Raw genomic sequence first — 20,460 nt, forward strand, 5'->3', positions numbered from 1 at the left:
GTGGGCAGGGGGCGGCAACCTGGGCGCGCGCGTGGCTGCTTCTGCAGTGTCTTCGTGGGTGTCTTGGAGAAAGAGCATGGCCTCAAGCAAAAAGATTGACCTTCATCGTTTACTGAAAATGTCCAGAAAAACCTGAGGACGGAAAATATTTGACCTTGGAATAAACTAAGGTTACCTTTAAAAATGGTCTGGTTGCTGACGGCGAAAAGCCACAAGGACCCCACAGGAACACAGGGAATGGGAATTATAAAGTGGAACATTCAGCTTCACCTTCTGAGAATAACCTAAATTTTGGTGTTAATTTTAATTTGCCACAGCCTGTTAAACAATGGCTTGGCCTGTTGAATATAATTTACGTAACTGTTTTGTTTCAACTCTTTTTAACGTATTTTGTTTACAGGCCGGACAAGCATTTAGAAAGTTTCTACCACTCTTTGACCGAGTATTGGTCGAAAGAAGTGCAGCCGAAACTGTAACCAAAGGAGGCATTATGCTTCCAGAAAAATCTCAAGGAAAAGTATTGCAAGCAACAGTAGTAGCTGTGGGATCAGGCTCTAAAGGAAAGGTAAATGGGCTACAATGTGGAACTAATACTTTTGAGTGAAGTGGGAGAAAAAGAAATACTAAATTCTGGGTTATTAAAAGTAGCTTTTTAAGAATCTCATTGTTTTCTAGGTAATTTCTTAGTTCACCTCTAACTTCAATGAAAGCGATTGTAAAATAATCACTTTGCTTGTTTTATGTGATGAAATAGCTATTTGATAGGTTAGTTCTGACCCTTCCAGTTTTTGACTAGACAAAGATTATGCCTCAAATAAATCACTGGATTTTTTAAGAATTAAGAAAGAATTAACTTCTAACACTGAAATTACTCCAGTCATTGGAACCTTGATTGGCATACCTGTGAAAGGAGCAGGCTGACTCTATCCTCATAGATTTTCTCCAGTTAACTGTGTAGACGTCGGCCCTTTAAAAGTGTTGGACAAGATTCGCAGCAAATGCTTTTATGTATTTTGGACTCAGATATGGTAACCACATTGTTCCAGTCTCCTCAGAGTTCTATAAGGAACTGTCCTGAAGTTAGGAGTAGGATGGCTTTCTGAAGTGGCAACTCTGCTTTATTCCTTTTACCCAGATGTGTACTTTAGTGGAAAGGAAATTACCAAATAAGTACGTGCTAAGTGTAGAAGACTACTTTTGTTGGAAGACATCAAACATGATCACTTTGTATGGTAAAAACTGCTTTACAGGGTTCTATGCCCAATACTGCAAAAAAGTAAAAACTCCTTTATTTCACATAGTCCATAGGTTATGTTAATATTTAACAATTATAAAGTTCAGTTTGGTTAGTTAAAGTTCACTTTTCCAATAGAATTCTCCTTGGGCTTTTACCCTGAAGTCAGGTTTTAGTTGAAGTGTATTCCTTATTGCAAATTACAATTTTAAAGCGATAAAGTTTTTGTTGTGAAAAGCCACAATTCTAGTATAAAGTTGCCATCAGTTACCTTTTAACATACTGGATTTGAGTGAATGCCTTTCATTAATTGTGATTTAATAGTGATTTAAAAAGTTAACTTAAGTGAACTAGTTGCTGATAAACATCTTTTTTATCTTAAGGGTGGAGAGATTCAGCCGGTTAGTGTGAAAGTTGGGGATAAAGTTCTTCTCCCAGAGTATGGAGGCACCAAAGTAGTTCTAGATGACAAGGTATGCAAACTTACTAGTTCTAAAAAGAAGTTAAGTATTTGCTTTTACCTGTCTTAACTAATAGTTTCTCTATTTGCAGGATTATTTCTTATTTAGAGATGGTGACATTCTTGGAAAGTATGTAGACTGAAACAAATCATTATTGAAGTGGCATCGTGTGAAGCTACCTATTCCACTGAAGTTCTGAAATTTTTCATCATGTAAATAATTTCCATGTCTCTTTTATAATAAACTGATGATAATCTAATAACATCCACTGTCTTGAAAATTTAGTTTCCCTGTACTTGTGTAAACATTTCCAAATAAATAATGTAAATGAATGGTTAGTCTTTATTTAATAACTTAAGGTGGTTTTAGAGTTCTCCAGTTTAAGCTTTTTTCAAGGAGTCTGTAGAGAATTCTGAGAAAGGAGGTTTTCTAGGTGGATGAATTTTCATGTTTAATTTGAATTTAACTTTATTACATAGCTGTTTCATATGATACAGAACTATGGATTTATACTTAAAAAAAACATTCTGGTTCAAGTATAGCAAACTTGTAGTGAAGTACAATCTTCAGTTGTTAAATCTAGTGTTTGGGAGTTTTTTTATTTTTATTTTTTGTAGTTGTCAATGGACCTTTATTTTATTTATTTATATGTGGTGCTGAGAATCGAACCCAGTGCCTCTCTACCACCCAAGCCCCATGTTTGGGGGTTCTTTAAGTTTTTTACTAAGAAAAATTTTATTTCCTAAATGAATATTTCCAGTTTTCAAAACATAACACTCCTACATCATTTGTTTGGCAAAAGCAAGGTAGGAACTTTGTGATGGTAAATAGCTAACACTTCCGTTATATTTTGAGGTGCTTTGCATATATTGGTGTAATCTTCAAATACCCTGATGAGCTAGGCTCAGTTTTTACCTTGCAGATGAGGAAGCTAAAGCACAAGAGTTAAGTAATAACAGAGGACATGCAGTGGGAAGTTGCAAAGCCAGGATTTAGACTTCAAGATGGTATTTAAAATTTGATCCTTTGACTTATGCTACCTCAGCTATTTCTGAGCACTTGGAACACATTTGAATTAATTCTGGTGATCACTGGTATGGGGAGCAGGTAGTTTGGTACTTATGTATTTAGTATACCATTTGTTGAATATAACAGAAGGAAACATTTTCACTGAAGGGGTAAATAGCTTGATCTATTATGGAGAGAAATGATTCAAACCCATCCTAGAATAAACTGCTAAACAACTTAGCTACCAGCTATTTCTATCCTTATAGTTTTAGTACTAAATTTTATTTTTGGTACCAGAGATTAAACCCAAAGGCACTTAAACACTGAGCCACATTGCAGGCACTGAGTTGCTGAAGGTGGCTTTGATCCTCCTACCTCAACCTCCCAGACTGCTGAGATTACAGGCATTTGCCGCTGCACCCAGCAGTATGTTCTAGTTTTAGTTATTAAAGTAGTATGTGCTAATATGTGTATATGTATGTGTTGTCTTTGGTATACTAAGGCTTAATTTGTCTTTGTACTTGGTACTGGGGGATTGAACTGAGGGGTACTTTATCACTGACCTACATCCCCAGCCCTTTTTATTTTAAGAAGATCTTGCGAAGTTTCCCAGGCTGGTCCTCTGACTTGCTATCCTCAGGTCTCAGCCTCCCAAGTCACTGAGATTACAGGTGTCCAGTGCACCTGGCTACTAAGGTTTTTATTTTTGTCAAATTTAGAAATAGGTTTTTTGGGCGTGATGGCTTATGTTGTAATCCCAGCAGCTCAGGATGCTAAGGCAGGAGGGTTGAAATTTAAATCCAGACTCAGAACTTGGCAAGACCCTGTCTCAAAACCAAAAAAAAAAAACAATGTATATATATGTATGTATAAAGGGCTGGAAATGTGGCTCAGTGGTTAGGCACCCCTGGGTTCAATTCCAGTACCAATGAAAAAAAAATTCCTTTCAATATTCAAATGGATCATCAATTTCATACTGAACCTCAGGCTATGTGATAGTTTACATGTCATAACTTTGTAAGCCCAGGTTTTAAACCTTCACCGGTTTACTTGTTTACCTTCATTATTATTTTCCTTTTGAGCAAAAGTTGAAAAGCAATACACTGGTCTGAACATGCAGTTCCATATTCCCAATTCCTTAAATTTCTTAAGGCAAAGTTCTTTTCCCTATTTTAATCAATATTATCTCATTTATTCAGGAGTTCTGCTAGGCAAGCATCACAATAGAACTACTTAAATGTTACAAAAATGATCTCCTGATTTAGTAAGTTTGGATGGGGCTTTGACATTTTAAGTATAAGTAAAGGATGAATCAGGATTTGAAAACTTGAACCTCAAAACTCATTTATTGGGTAGTTGGAAAGTGGTATTGGAGAAATGGGAAAGCCATGGCCTTGAGCAAGTGTCCTAGATTCTTTGTGATAGGTTGTGCTGTCTTGTTTTAAAACGGGCAAAGCACAGCTTTAGTGAAGGTGAAAGTAACACTGTAGAGTCAGCCAAGGGGGAGAGAGGCTCAAGGCCTCTTTGTAATAAGTGTTTTTCCTCCAGTTTATCATTTTGACTTTTTCTGCTTTGTATGTGCAGGAAGTCATTTTGATATATTTGAATTAATAGCCTTTTTGGCTCCTGGGTATTACTTCAAATTCTGAAGAGTCTACTACCTAAAGTTTCTTTTCATGGTTTCTTCAGGTTGTTTTTCAAGTTTTTCTTTTTTTCTTTTGTAGTTAATGTGGAGTGAACTCAGGAGCACTCCTACTACTGAACTATATATATCTCCAGCCCTTTAATTTTTTTATTTTGAGCTGGTCTCACTAAGTTGCCTAGGTTGGCCTCAAACTTGAAATCCTCCTGCCTCAGCCTCCTGAGCTGCTGGGATTATAGGTGTGTGCCACCAGGCCCACCTTGAGTGTTTTGTTGTTTTTTTATATTTTGATCTTGGCTGTATCTGGAGATTTTCCTATTAAAAGATACAGGGAAGGGATCAAACTGCTTTGCTCTTACAGATTAAACCTACTTCTACAAATATGTAAAATTGAAGCCTTTTTGTGGTGGTGCACATCTGTAATCCCAGGGGCTCAGGAGGATCACAAGTTCAAGATTAGCCCCAGCAATTGATTGAGACTCTATGCAACTTAGCAAGAACCTGTATGAAAATAAGAGACTAGGGATGTAGCTCAGTGGTAAAGTGCCTCCAGGTTCAATCCCTAGTATCCAAGTCATGCAAAATTTCATCTCATTTAACCTTAAGATAATAACTTGGAAAAACATCAATGGGCATTGTCTGGCTTGTGTGTCACTTCAAAAAGACCGGTGTGTTAATGGTATTTAAAAGTCATTATTTAATCACGCGAAGAATTGTTCTAGGCAGTGGGAATTCAAGGACATTAGAAGAAGCATACAGTAAACAAATTATAGCATGTTTTTCATATCAAGAAACTGGAAAAGCTGCTTAATAAGCAACATAGGTTACCTGTTCAAAGGATAATACTGTGACTTGTTTTCTGATTACGTATGACCTCCTGAAAGCTAAACTATTACATTATCTATTGCATGAAAATTTACCCAGTCTTAATGGCTTTAAACAGCAATAAACATTTCACACTATATGTGTAGGTCAGATATTGGGAGCAATTTAGGATGGTCACAGTCTGGGGGTCTTCTGAGGCTGCCATTACCTGAAGGCTTCACTTGGGCTACAGGATAGTTTGAAAATGCATTTGTGCCAGCAAGTTGATGTTTTTGGCAGAAGCCCTCAATTTCTCACTATATGGACCCCTGATAAGTCTGCTTGACTGTCTTCACACTTGGCAGCCATGATCATAGGGCAAGAGACCAAGGGAGAAGTCCACTGTCTCATAACACCAAAAGTCACATCATTTCCACAATATCCTATTGACTTTTCAGATCAGCCCTATTTGATGTGAAAGAATCACAGAGCTCAGTTGGTAGAGTGCTTGCCTCGCAAGCACAAAGCCCTGGGTTCAATCCCCCAGCACCACAAAAAAAAAAAAAAAAAAAAAAAAAAGAATCACAGAAGTGTGTAACACCAGAAGACGACAATCACTGGAGTCCAACATCTATAACCACCAATTTGATTAAATATCTGGAATGTTGCTAAGAGAGAAGTCTCCAGAGTTCAGTATCTCATTTGCAATTAACTAACTTTAAACTCTAAATCCCTCAAAATTTAATTTTGATAATGTTCAAATTTGTTGAAGATGCATAAAATCATAAATGACACTATTTTGTTCAACAGTGAACATATATTACTATGCTTTTCTGTTGCTTCAACTTACTCAGCCTGCAATGAAATTTCCTGTATCTCATGTAAATGCTACCGTACTTTAAAGCCTATTTCAGCTACTTCATGTATTGTTCACTGTCTACTATGCTTGGTCTGTCTTCCTTCAAGCAGGATTCTTGCTACAGTCCCAGACTTGGCAATGCCTAGTAGCAGAAAAAAGGAACCATCCTCTTTTGGCATCTCTTCATTTTGAAAAGAAGAAAACCTTTTCCCAAGTGCTCCATCAGACATCCTTAACATCTCTTTAGGATTAAATGGAGTCAAATGCCTACCCCATAACTAATCATTGGTTTAAGCTAATAGGGATTTATCCCTCACTTAGAGATGAGATTTACCTTTCCTTGGTCACAGGAACAAATAGACCTGGAGCAAGATCCAAGTCTGTTTGCAGAGATTGCAAAAATGGAAGGGGTAATGAGTAGGCAACCAACAGGAGCTGTTACACACTGAAGACATTCTCCCTTGTAGTATAGTAATCTACATATTGCATTTACAGTCTTGCAGGAAAGTTACAGCATCTTAAATATTCATGTTTCTCACCTCTTACCCTGTACCTTGCATATGTTACTTGTTACTTTTTTATAGTTCTGTGCCTCACAATGAAACAACTGCATACAAAACAGTGGTCCTATAAAATTATATTGCCTAGTGACCTCATAGCCATTTTAGCTCATGCAAGTACACTACGATGTTCAGTCAGTGACAAAATTGCCTAATGATGCATTTCTCAGAATGTGTTTCTGTTAAATAAGACAGGATTGTACTTTGATTTAAAAATTACCCAAAGTCACCAGGTGTGGGGGGCACATTCCTATAATGGCAGCTACTCCAGAGGTTGAGGCAGGAGAACTGCAAGTTCAAGGGCAGCCTAGGAAATTTAGTGAGACCCTGTCTTAAAATAAAATTTTTTAAAAAACTTAGAGGCATAACACTCCTGGGTTTAATCCCCAGTATCTCTCGCACATAAATGCACACACACTTCCCCAAATGAATTTCATACTAGATATTTTGGAGATAATGATATTTTAGATTTATAAAATATTTTCTTCAAGAGACTTCTAAAACTTTTTAATTTTAATTTTGCTTTCATGGTGTAAGGAAACCCATGAAAACCATGCTGGACACGGGAAATCACATAAGGGAGTTTATTAAGCAAACAGAGTGTCTCCCTGCAGGGTAAGAGAGAAAATGAGAGGAAAAGAGAAAGGAAAGAGAAAGGGCGCATGCAAGAGAGTGGAAAAGCCAGGAGGAGAAAGAAAGTGAGTGAGGGGGAGAGAAAAGCAAGAAAGAAGATGGTGGTGAAGCTATCTTTAAGAATCCCAACAGACTAACAGGGGACCAATAACGGAGAAGGATACTTGCAAGCTTGCAAACTGACTGATGAACCAATAGCTAGCTAGGATGTTCACAGACTGACAGTAGTTGGGAGGCAGGGAAATGGCTGCAACAGAAAGGGTGGGGAGAGCAGCTTTGTACATTACACATGGTCTGTGCAGCAGAGGAAAAGAACTGTGTAAAATCTCATTATAAATTAAGAAATTTTTAATTGATAACCTTGTTTGAAGTCTTATAGTCAATAGGCAAGTGAATCTAGATTGTCTGAATCCCAGTCCAGGGCTATGTCCATTGGTTTACATTGCCTTTTACTGAAATATTCAAGTAACCTCCTTGACCCAAAATATTCTAGTAACCCTTCATTACATCTGTGATTTCTGATTAAGCTCTTTTTACTGGTGGTGCTTGGGATCAAATCCAGGGCCTTGTACATGCTTAGGTAAGCAGTGAAGCACAGATATGTCCCTGGCCTATGACTAAACTCATTTTAAAATTTTCTTTTCCCTTTCACCCCCAATATTTTCTTGTTTGGAGATCATAATCTGCAGGCTAACAGAGGAATGAAAATGTGAAGGTTGTGAAGTAGAAACATATCAGCCCTAAAGAACAAGGTCAGGGTTGACTTCATCATGCAAATTTATTGGGCTTTCAAAGAGAATGGGGTGAGCATTTTTTTCCTGAGTTTAACATTTTACTTATCCATTTTAGGTCAGAGTTGACATCATCATGCAAATTTATTGGACTTTCAAAGAGAATGGGATGAGCATTTTTTCCTGAGTTTAACTTTTTTTTTTGGTAGTACTGGGGATTGAACCCAGGGCCTTGTGCTTGCAAGGCACTCTACCAACTGAGCTATATCCCCAGCCCTGAGTTTAACATTTTACTCATCCATTTTTAACTTTCCTCTTTTAAACAAGATGCACTGAAACTATTTAGCAAATCTGGAAGTAAGAGAACATTAAAATGATTCCCTTCGACTACAGGTAACTGCCATTTACACTCAGGGAAATTACCACACAATCTGGAAAATTTTATCCTTGGAGTGAAGTGGAGTTGTCTATAGACCAAGAGACCTATCTAGAACTCTACCTTCTCACAGATCCTTCCTCTATCTCTGAGAGAGAGGTAATATTTGAATGCCATTTGCCCTAGACTCTCCTGCACTTAGTGTTAAGAACTGCAGATCTTTCTTATTGATTTTCAAGAGTTGTTTATATAATAAAATCCTTCATAACAACAACAACAAAAAAGGAACCTATCTGCATATTTCCAGTGCTAGACTCTTAAATAACATATGGTGAAAGATTTGCCTTTTCATACTTGTACCTCAATGCCTACCACGTAGTGGACCCTTATTTTCTTTTTTGCAGTACTGGGGATTGAACTCAGGTCCTTTGCATGCTGGGCAAGTGCTCTACCACTGAGTTACATCCCTAATCCTTAATAAATATTTATTGAATGACTAATTTTTTTGTGTGGGGTGAGTACTTGGGATTTAACCCAGGGGCGCTTAACCACTGAATCACATTCCCAGCTCTTTTTATTTTTTATTTTGAGATAGGACCTTGCTCAGTTTTTCAGGGCCTCACTAAATTGCTGAGGTTGGTCCTGAACTTGCAAACCTCCTGCCTCAGACTCTGGAGTCTCAGGGATTACAGACATGTACCATGATGCCTGGCAAATCTTTTAACATCTAGGAACTAGTGGTAGGCAGACAGAATTAAATCATAACTCTTTTAAGAGTTAACAGTCTGCCTGGTTTGATGGCACACACTGTAATTCCAGCTATTCAGGAGGCTGAGGAAGGAAGATCTCAAGTTTGAGGGCCCTCAAACTTAACCAGACACTGTCTCAAAAAAAAAAAAAAAAAAAAAAAAAAGGCAGATGGGTGCTTAAGACATAGCTCAGTGCTTGCATGAGGCCCTGGGTTTAATCCCAAATGGAGAAAAGAAAAAAAGTTATCTAGTTTACACTATTTTTTTTTTTTTTTTTTTGTACTGGGGATTGAACCCAGGAGGTGTTTTACCACTTAACTACATCCCCAGTCCTTTTTAATCTTGAGACAGTGTCTCTAAATTTTTTAGGGCCTCTGTAAATTGCTAAGGCTAGAACTTGTCATCTTCCTGCCTCAGCTTCCCCAGTTGCTGGGATTACAGGCCTGTTCCACCATGCCCAGCCAGTCTATATCTTCCAAAAAGAATCTTACTTATATGTACACCAACTTCCTGCTGTCAAACTCTTCTAAACCATGTTCCAAGTCACTGACAATTATTCAGTTTCAGACCCAAATAAGAACCTCTTCTCTGCTTTCATCTTTGGAGGCTATTGAGTGGACCTCTCTCAGCAGTCTCAAGACACGTTTATTTAGGGACATGATGTTTTCATGAAATCATGCCACTGTATGCATTCTGCTCTGAACTCTTCCCATCTGGTATAAAGGCCATCAAGGCCTTCCTCATTCAGATCATAGATTTTAAGTTTTTTAATCAGGAGTTTTTTTTTTTTTTTTTTTTAACTTAAGCCAACACAACACTTAAAAATTCGGAATCCTGGAAGATGTAAAAATTCCACTCTATCAAGGACTACCCTTTTCCTTCTGCTTCCGACTTTCAAAAACGCAGACTAATTCTAAGCATGCCTAACGCACAATACCAGCAGTCCACTTCTCATAAAGGGTATCTGCGTCTTTTATCTACGCAAACTTGTCACTGAAAAGGTCCCTGACTTTGTAGACAGCCGGTGGAAGAAATATTTAATAGTCAAATATCAGACTTAGTCTAATATCAGACTGGGTCGATTTCATGCAGATTCCGTATTATCTTTCCCAAACTGGTCCGTTTTCTACTTTGCTTCCCTTAGGCGGGTTTTGGAGAATTATGCTTCTCTAAATATTTGCTTGCACGAGGGTTTACCGAAACGGTCGCCATTGCGTAAACTCTGCCCTTGCAAGGTAATTAACAAGAGCTCAAGGGGAGGCACCCAAGTGTGACGCAGGCCGTGCACACTGCCACAGCGGTCATCCTCGGTCACCACCCTCGGAATCAGCTCGAGGACCTCTCCAAACCGCTTGTAACCCCCAGCTCTTCGGTCAATTTTTCTTCCAAGTCGCCACCGGAACCTCGCCGGCTCTTCCTTCGTTTGACCCTTCCCTCCCTCCTTCCCTCCCTCGGCCTAGCCCGCCCTACCTCAGACTCCTCCCTATCTTCCCGTCCTGCCCCGCGCGGCCTACGGCTGTTCCGCAGAGTGCCGCTCCTCCCCAGAGCCCCGACCAAGAGTGCCTCTGTGCCCCGCCCCCCGCGCGGCAGCCGTCCCCTACATCCGGGTACCAACTCCAGCCGCCCAGACTCTGGCACTATGGTCATGGCGGAGGGGACGGCAGTGCTGAGGAGGAACAGGCCGGGCACCAAGGCACAGGTACCATCTCAACACCTTTTTTGCCCGGGGACTCGCGGTATCCAACAGTGCCGCGCTTGCAAGCGGGCAGCCGCTGAGGAAAGCTTGGGCCCGGGCGGCAGGCGGGCGGGCGGGGGCACTGGTGCCCGGCCTGCTCTTCCGGAGCCGCAGCCCCTCTGTCTGGCTGAGGCGGCAGCGGCCACCCTCAAGGCCTGCAGAGCTCAGAACTGAGTCGGGGCCTGAGGCGCGTGGGGGTTGCGGGGGTGCCTGCCGCGGCCCCGGACTGTAAGCCTGTCCGCGGCGACTGCAGGTTTTCGTTTCGCGGGTGAGCGCCAGCTGATTGGCGCCGAAGGGGCGCGGCCAGCCAGGTGGAGACCTTGGGGTTTTCCTAGGGTCGGGGCCGGCGGGGAGGTAGGGGGTGCTAACACAGCCTACCTCCTCCCGGCTTCCATTGCCTTCTTGCCTTGTGACGTACCTGCCTGTCGGCTCCCATCCAGCTTGTCTAGCCGGATGCGGGTGGCGATAATTTATCCTCCTCCTGTTGTTTGCCTTTGACCACCACTCCCTCTGCGTCCCTGCAGCTGTTTTCTGGTCCAGCAAGTTTTCATCACCAAGTTGCGACTTGTTAGATATCATTCCTTATGAATTTCCTTGTTAATATGTGTGAAGCATAGTCAGGGAATAAACTGATTATAATCTCATCAACTTTTGGTAACTATTTGGGTTGAGCCGGTGCTTATTTAGGTATTGCTTCTTAGGGTTTGCAAAAGATGGGATGCTTCAACTTAAAAAAAAATCGAACTGGTATTCAGACTTGGTTACTATCCCACCCAAAATGGCTTGCCATAAAATAGATGCTCTAAAGTCTGAAGAGATGTGTTTAAAATGTAATTTTAAAGAAAAGTGATGCCTGAGAAAAGAAAACAATCATGGAGCTGTTATCATGTTTGTGAAAATAGATTTTAATTTCTTGTACAAAATTGTGGAAAAGAGATGTATCAGAGGGAGTTTATGTATCTAGACATCTTTCCAGATCCATTACAGATAAGGAAGCTGAAGCCTAGGAAAACAATCCACTGGACTTGCTTAAAGTTATCCAGTCTCCTGAATGTTAATTCACTAGTGACTTTAACAAGTTGCTTGTGCTACTACTGCATTTTAGAGAATTGTTTTGAAAAGTCTTAGTACACAGTCATTTTAAGTTGCTAGTTACTTCTACTGGCAGTTTTGTTTTCTTACTACTTGAAATATGTATATTCTGTATGCTTTCTTTTACCATTTATAAACTTTTCTTTCCTTTTCAATGGATCTTTCCCCAGATAACTTTTTTTTATTCTGTGGCAACATTGTTTCTAATTCTTAAGTGATCCCGTGTCCCTTTTTTTTTTTTTTTTTGGTGGTGGGATGGGAACCACGGGCCTATTGTTTTAAGCAAAAACTCTGTCACAGAGAGCTATACCCCTAGCCAAAAGTCCTTTTAAATTTTGAAAATTTATTTTAAACAAATACTGTAAATATCCGTTTGCTATGTTGTTATAAGAAATCTCCTTTTCCTTTTTCCACATTGTCATAAATCAAGGTTAAGTAAAATGTAGCAGGATTAAAAGAGAAAAAAAAACTTTATCAGCATTCCTATCTTGTTTGTTACATGAATTTCCTTCAATGAATAGGTCTATTCCAAAATGACCTATTTAAAACTATATTAAAACTATATTTAAAACTATAATAAAAAGTATAGGTGGTGTATCTCCCTACTTTTTTTTTTTTAAGTTGGTTAGACCGGAATGTAGGCACATAGTTGGTTTTCAATAAATGTTAACAATTAGTATGAGAAAAAAATTTCCCCCTTACCAGGGATTGAACCCAGAAGTGCTTAACCACTGAGCCACATCTTCAGCCTTTTTATTTTTATTTTGAGATAGGTTCTCACTAAATGCAGAGTCTTGCTTTGCTCTTCCTGCCTCAGCCTCCTGAGCCCCTGGGATTACAGGCATGCACCACTGTACCCAGCAGATGAGAACATTTTTAAGCTGGATTTTTGGTATCTCATAACATGTCTAAAATATATCACAATTACGTTGCAAAACTTTTCATTCCCAGTGAACTCTTTAACATCTTTTCTAAGTAGTATTACTATGTATACTCAATATATTTTTATTCTAATTGGTCTCATTTATATTTTTAAAACAAAAGTCTACATTTTTATTATTGTATTGTGTTTTATTTATTTATTTATTTTTAGTAGTGCTGGGGATTGAACCCAGGACCTCTTACATGCTGGGAAAGTGCTCTTATTATTGAGCTGCATCCCAGCCCCAATCTTTCTAATTTTTTAAATGAAGGAATAAGCAAAGCATATTGATAGAAACTTTTTTTTTTTTTTTTTTTTTTTTTTTTTTCAGTGCTGGGGCTTGAACCCAGGGCCTTGTGCTTGCAAGGCAACCACTCTACTAACTGAGCTATATCCCCAGTCCAGAAACATTTTTAAGTGTGAGTTATATAGGAAGAATTTTAAAACTGCTTTTTAATATTTAGATAATGTGTAAGAAAAGGCATCTGGGAACAAGTTCGAAAAGATTATTTTATTTATTGACATTTTCCCTTAATAAATTTAGTTCATTATTTTCTTTCAGATAGGGCAACTATGAAAACTTAAACATTGGTGAAATGTTTAAGACAATTAAAAAGATATAACCATCACCTAACCTCAGAATATGATGTTGCTAATATAGCTAAGCCCCTCGGGGTCACATTTTCCTGTTTTCTACTCCTCCCACCCACCCAGAAATGGTGATTTCTTTATACTTTTACTCTCTGTGCATTATAGCTATAAATATACCTTGCATTTTCTTAAACTTTTATTCATATGGTGTCATACACTGTATATTCTTCCAGTTGTGCTTTATTTTTTCTTGCTCAATGTTTTGAAGACTGGCCTGTGATGGTTGATTCAAATTTATGGAACATTGATTCACATTTATGAAATATTACTACCTTTTACCCATCCTGTTTTACCCCAGAGACTTTTTTATTGAAGACCAACTATGTTCAAGCATTGCATTACTTACGAAGGATGCATAAGTACACTTTGGTGGAAAATCAGTCAGATGGAAAGGAATTTAATCACTCATCTGAGTTCACAGACATTCCCCTATTTATAGAGGATTTAGAAACAGTACCAGGTCTTTCACAAAAGTATCCCCCTTAAAAGAAGTCATTTGGCCAAGGGCTAGCACCCGCCTACAATCCCAGTTACTTGGGAGACTGAAGAAGGACAATCCCAAATTCAAGGCCATCCTCAGCAATTTAGTGAATCTTGTCTCGAAATGAAAAATTGAAAGGGCTAGGGATGTAGTTCAGTGGTTGAAAGTCCCTGGATTTAATCCCCAGTCCCCAGAACCAGCAAACAAAGTAGTACTCTTTTGGATACACACAGCCTGGGGATCCAACTGGGATCTAACCCAGTTGGAGCATATCTAGTGCCTCTACCATTGACCTGTACCACCAACTGGATAACTACTTGTTTCTTTGGGGTTTTTTTTTTTTGGTACCAGGTATTGAACCCAAGGTTTCTTAACCATTGAGCCACATCCCCAGACCTGTTTATTTATTTATTTATTTATTTTGATGTGGTATTTGCTCTTTTTAAAAATTTTTTTTTTAGTTGTTGATGGACCTTTATTTTGTTTATTATTTTTATGGGGTGCTAAGGATCCAACCCAGTGCCTCGCACATGTTAGGCAAGTGTTCTACCACTGAGCTACAACCCCAGCCCTTATTTATTTATTTTGAGACAGGATCTTCCTAAATTGCTTAGGGCCTTGCTAAGTTGCTGAGGCTGGTTTGAACTTGTGAGCCTCCTGCCTCAGCCTCCTGAGCTTCTGGAATTAGAGGCATGCACCACCATGCCCAGCTGGATGACTTCTTTTTGATGGAACTTGTTTCTATTAAGCAATTTAAAACTATTTGGAATTGGAATAATAATTTATAATATCTTTCTAAAATAACACTTATGGAGTCATAAATTAGCTACTGATGCTAACTTTAGATAAAAAACTGTTCTAGTTTTTTGATGCCTAGAGACTTTTTTTAGTGTAACTTTTTTAGAGGTGTTTACCCATCATCAGCAAAAAAGTGATACACTTATCTCCCCAGTTAAGTTATATATGAAAGGTTAATTGGAACCAACTTTGAGAGATTTGTGGTTGAAAAAAATGTGATTTGTAGTTTGATTAAATAAAATCTTGGTGTTCACTTAAAAACATTGACTAAAAATTTTTAACTTTTTTCTGATAATCACATTGTAAAGGCTTTTCTTCCTCTCTAGTGTGAGCTTTGGATTTTTATTCAGAATCAAAGTTAATAATACTACTAATAATAATATCGTCTTTGTAACTTTGTGTATGTTTTAACTATGAATTTATTTTTATAGGATTTCTATAATTGGCCTGATGAGTCATTTGATGAAATGGACAGTACACTTGCTGTTCAGCAGGTAATAAAAAGTTTCTTTTACAACTCTGATAACCTAAATATTTTACTCCTTCAACATAGTTTAGAATTTGTTTTTTTTAAAAACAACATAAATCAGATTCCACTGAGTTAATGAAATGCCCATTTAAAATTTTAATCAAGCCTCATTTTGTTTTAAGATGGTATGTTAAACTATAGTCAGTCTTAAATACATTTTTTTTTTTTTTTTTTGGTGCTGGGGATTGAACCCCTTGCAAGCACTTTCAACTGAGCTATAGCCCTAACCCTTTAAATACATTTTTAATATCTGTTATACACCAGACTAGAGTACTAAATTTGATTTTATAATGAAATTAACTCAAAATTAATTGATTAATTTGAATAACAGGTAATTAAATAGAAATAGCATGCTCATTTGGTGAGTAAACCCTTGATAACATGTTTCTAAGATTTACATTTTCATGTTAGTTATCATTAGTTCTTAAACTTTATCCCCATCCAGTATATGTGAGAGCTAAGATGCTTCCCTTTGGGTTGTTGCCACTGTCAGATAACTCACCATGACAGTGATTCTTAAGGGGCTAGGCTTTTGTAGTAATTTTGGTTTGAAAAGCCACTTAAGAGAGTCTTACACATTCTCATTGAGAATCACTTTGTGTACTATTAGGTTAAAGAAAAAAAAAATAGTTTTTTTATGTTGAATAACATCTGGAGTTTGGGAAAAACTGTAGTATTCAGAGCTAATTGTTAAAGATTGCATTAAGGGTTTAATAAAAGAGTGACAGAAATTGAGGTATAATAGGGGTTGCAGGGTGTAGTTCAGTGATGGAGCATGTACAAGACCCTGGGTTTGATTCTTAGTGCCACAAAAAAAATAAAAAAAAATTAAAAAAAAGAAGGTTAAAATAACAAAAACAAAAGCAATAAATTGGGATATACTAGTATCTCAGGTATTGGTTAAACTGTATTTTAATTTTTATTTGTTTTTAGCTGTGCTAACAATTGAACCCAGGCCCTCATGCGTTCAAGGCACCGTCTCTACCACTGAGCTGTATTCCCAAGCCCCTAGAAGTGCTCTTTCCATTCCTGAACCAGAATTTGTATTGACTACTCTCTTTCAGCACCACAGTGCTGAAATTCATATTAAGCCTGAAATTCTTTTTCTTGCAGGGGGAATTACTGGGGATAGAACTCAGGGTCACTTAACCCACATCCCCAGTCCTTTTTATTTTTTATTTTGGAAACAGGGTCTTGTTGAATTGCTTGTGATCATCCTACCTCAGCCTCCTGAGTCTCTCAGATTACAGGTGTGCACCTCCACACCTGACTTTCTGCATTGAGTTCTGTTTAGGGGTTACTGGAGTAATGCTTTGAATTCTGGTTGTGCTTCGATTTTCTTGCAATATACTTTTCAAAAACTTCAAATAGCAGAACCAGATGAATTTAATCCAGATTTTATAGTTTCATTCAGTGGGAGTGAAAGATTGCTTATTCCATTTTCTCCCCAACTAGAAATAATAAAGTACTTTTCTTTGTATGTGTGTATGTGTGTGATGGTGATTGACTCCAGGGCCTAGCACATACTAGGCAAGTGCTCTATCATGCCACACCCTTATCCCTTTTTATTTTTTTATTTTGAGATAAGGTCCAGGCTGACCTAACACTTGTGATCCTCCTGTCTCAGCCACCCAGGTAACTGGGATTATAGGCATGTGCTAGTGTGCTCAGCTGTTTTTGGTTTTATTTCTAAAATGAAGATTTCTTCTTGTTCCCTTTTATATGTTTATATATGTTGGCATTATTAAAAAGACTCTAGATTTTTTTTTTTTTTTTTTTTTTTGCGGTGCTGGGGATTGAACCCAGGGCCTTGTGCTTGACAGGCAAGCACTCTACCAACTGAGCTATATCCCCAGCCCCGACTCTAGATTTGTTAGAGTTAGGCAACTTGCAATACCCTTTAATAACAAAATTTACAATAACTAAATTCAGTTTCTAAATATATAGTTAAAGAATTAAAATTAATTATGAGCAAACCATTTGACAGAGAACATGAAACCCTCCTGCCTTAGCCTCACAAATAGCTGGGAACTACAGTTGTGTGTCACTACATCCTGCAAGAGAATGTATTTTTGTGTGCCTAACCTTGATTTGGGATCACCAAGGAATGCAAAAGAATCAGGGTGTATACTCTGTTTTTGATAAATTTTGTCCTTTTTATCAATCTGTGGCTTTAACATTTCAAACCATTATTTATCTTTGACCTCAGGTAATGTGGTTTAAGTCAGTGAACATTAGTGAAATGCTTTCTCTGTTTTAGGTGCTAATACCAAAATTCAAAAAACCCTTAAGTCTTTGTATTCATGGTCTCAACTATTTGTTGGAGACATAAGAAAATGAGTGCCATTTTTTTGTGAAATAAATGCTAGGAAGAGTTCTGTAGAAGGTATAGAGGGAGCAGGAAAGATAACAATGAATAGTCAGATTACTAATTTAGATATACAAAAGACAAATGTGGTCATAAATCAGATAATTCTATGTAGACTAGAATTCAGGAATACTTTAGAGAAATTGTGGGTTTTGTTCCAAATCACCACAAATCACTTGCAATAAAGCAAGTCATGGATTTTTCTGTTTCAAGTGCATATGAAAGTTATGTTTATCCTCTATTGTCATTTCTAGTAAATGTGCAATAACATGTCTAAAACATAAATGAATATATCTTAATTTTAAAATACTTATTTTTAGTTGGAGGTGTAGATTTAGTAAAGCATGCACTTTGCATGCATGGGGCCCTGAGTTGGATCCCCCGGCACTGCAAAAACAAAACAAAAAACCGAATAACTTTATTGCTAAAAATCTAAGCAGTTATCTAAGAGTTTAGTAAGTCTTAATCTTTTAAGAGTTGGAGAAAGCTTTATTACTTGCAGCAGTATATTTGATAGCATTTTCTCCCTTTTAGTAACAGAGATTGAACCCAAGAGCACTTAACTGCTGAGCTCATCCCCAGCCTTTTCTTTTTTTTTTTTTTTTTTTTTTGTGGTGCTGGGGATTGAACCCAGGGCCTTGTGCTTGCGAGGCAAACACTCTACCAACTGAGCTATATCCCCAACCCATCCCCAGCCTTTTCTATTTTTTATTTTGAGATAGGGTCTTGCTAAGTTGTATAGGGCCTCACTAAATTGCTGAGGCTAGCTCTGAATTTCCTGCCTCTGCCTGGGGTTACGAGCATGTGTCACTGCACCTGGCTTTTTGATAGCATATTACACACACTAGAATGTCTTTAAAAATTTAAATCAAGCTGGGTTGGTGGCACACATCTGTAATCCCAGCTGCTTGGGAGGCTGAGGTAGGAGGATCTCAAGTTCAAAACCATACTCAGCAATTTAGCGAGGCCCTATGCACCTCGGCGATACCTCTCAAAATAAGATATGAAAAAGGTTTGGGGTTGTAGCTCAGCCGTTAAGCACCCTGGGTTCAGTCCCCTATTACCCCGCCCCCCCCCAAAAAAAAGAAAAAAAATCAATCTTTTCAAACCCTGCTGCTAAGTTTATATAATATTCTAAATCCATTGTTTTCATTTTAATAGTATTTACAGCATTTTCACTGGATTCCTTCTCAGGAAACCATGGTTTTTCTTTTCCCTAAGAAGCAACTCCATCTGTTAAAGTTTAATTGTGAGATTGCAGCAGTTCGGTCACATATCAAGGCTTTGCATCTAATTCTAATCATCTTGCCATTTCTATCACATCTGCAGATACATCCTTTGCTGAAGTCTTTAATCTGTAAAAGACATTTGTGAGGGTTGGAATCAATTTCCAATCCCTGTTAATGTTGACATTTTGACTGCCTCCCACAAATCATGAATGTTCTTTTTTAATTTAAATTGTTTTTCAAAATGATACATAAAACCATACAAGTTGTACATTTTTTTTCAAGTTGAACATGTTAATTGGGTTAATGAATGTTCTTTATACCATCTAGAATGGTAAATTCTTTCCAGAAGATTTTCAGTTTGTTTTGCTTATATCTATCAGAAAAACTACTATCTATAGCAGCTATAGCCTTACAAAGTTTATTTTTTCTTTCTTTCTTTCTTTCTTTTATTTATTTATTTTTTTTTGCAGTACTGGGAATTGAACCCAGGGCCTCATGATAAGCATGTGCTCAATTATTGAGCTACATCCCCTGCCTATCCGAATGGTGACTTGAAAGTCAAAATTTGATTTTGATCCATGTGCTTCAGAATAAATGTTGTATATTAGCAGGCATGAAAACAACATTGATCTCATTATGTATCTCCATCAAAGCTCTTGGGTGACTAGGTGCATTGTCAAGAAAAAGTAATATTTTGAAAAGAATCTTTTTTCTGAACAGGAGATCTCAACAGAGGGCTTGTGATATTCTGTAGACTATGTTGTGAACAGATTTGCCATCATCTAGGCTGTCTTTTTTGAAATGGGATCTCCCTATGTTGCTGAGACGGACCTTAAACTTGTCATTTTTCTGCCTTAGCATCCTGAATCACTGGGATCACAGGCTTGCACCACTGCACCTGGCTTAAGTATAATTCTTAAGGGTCCTAGGATTTTCAGAATAGTTAATTAACATTGGTTTCAACTTGAAGCCACAAGCCTTGTTAACCCCTAACATGAGAGGTAGTCTATCCGTTGAAGCTTTGAAGACAGGTTGACTTCTCTCTAGCCATGAATGTTCTAGATATCATTTTTTTCTTGTATGAGACTGTTTTGTCTACAGTGAAGTTATGTTATTTAGAGTAGCCACCTTCATCAATTATCTTAGCTAGATCTGAGTAACTTGCTGCAGCTTCTACACAAACACTTATTGCTTCACCTTGCCCTTTTAATTCAAGTGTCAGTTTCTTTCCTTAACCCCCATGAACTAACCTCTGTAAGCTTCAAACTTTTCTCCTGCAGCTTCCTCACCTTTTAGTGGGGACACAGGGCACAGTGGCTCATGCCTGTAATCCTAGCAATGTTGTGTGTGGTACTAGAGATTGAAATCAAGGCCTTACATATACTGGACAAATGTTATTCCACTGAGCTACATCACTGACCCTTTTTAAAAATTTGAGACAATGTCTTGCTAAGTTGCACAGGCTAACTTCAAACTTTCAATCCTCCTGTCTCAGCTCCTGGCACATGCTTGTAATCCCAGCTACTCAGGAGACTGAGGCAGGAGGATTACAAATTCAAGACAAGCCTGGACAATTTGGTGAGATCCTGCCAAAATTT

At 38.0% G+C, this 20,460-nt stretch overlaps 1 protein-coding gene and 2 non-coding genes across 5 annotated transcripts in view; 1 reads left to right on the forward strand and 2 right to left on the reverse strand.

The window, feature by feature from the left end:
* The window catches only part of Hspe1 (heat shock protein family E (Hsp10) member 1), a 34,733-nt gene that overhangs the window by 438 nt on the left and 13,835 nt on the right, over window positions 1-20,460 (forward strand). Inside the window, exons 2-4 of one of the 3 annotated variants that reach the window (XM_047544114.1) lie at window positions 401-565; window positions 1,618-1,707; window positions 1,787-1,959. In XM_047544114.1, the coding sequence (XP_047400070.1) occupies window positions 401-565; window positions 1,618-1,707; window positions 1,787-1,837 (306 nt within the window). In that variant the 3' untranslated portion in view covers window positions 1,838-1,959. Of the gene's footprint in view, window positions 1-400; window positions 566-1,617; window positions 1,708-1,786; window positions 1,960-10,606; window positions 10,757-15,167; window positions 15,231-20,460 lie in introns of those variants that run through there. The other 2 variants (XM_047544115.1, XM_047544113.1) reach the window with 2 other exon arrangements.
* Window positions 17,047-17,120, reverse strand: Trnad-guc (transfer RNA aspartic acid (anticodon GUC)). The gene has a single exon. It is a non-coding gene; the product is annotated as a tRNA-Asp (tRNA).
* Trnaa-cgc (transfer RNA alanine (anticodon CGC)) lies at window positions 18,243-18,316 on the reverse strand. Its single transcript has one exon. It is a non-coding gene; the product is annotated as a tRNA-Ala (tRNA).

Source organism: Sciurus carolinensis, chromosome 3 (genome assembly GCF_902686445.1).
Source record: "Sciurus carolinensis chromosome 3, mSciCar1.2, whole genome shotgun sequence".
In the NCBI taxonomy this organism is placed as follows: Eukaryota; Metazoa; Chordata; class Mammalia; order Rodentia; family Sciuridae; genus Sciurus; species Sciurus carolinensis.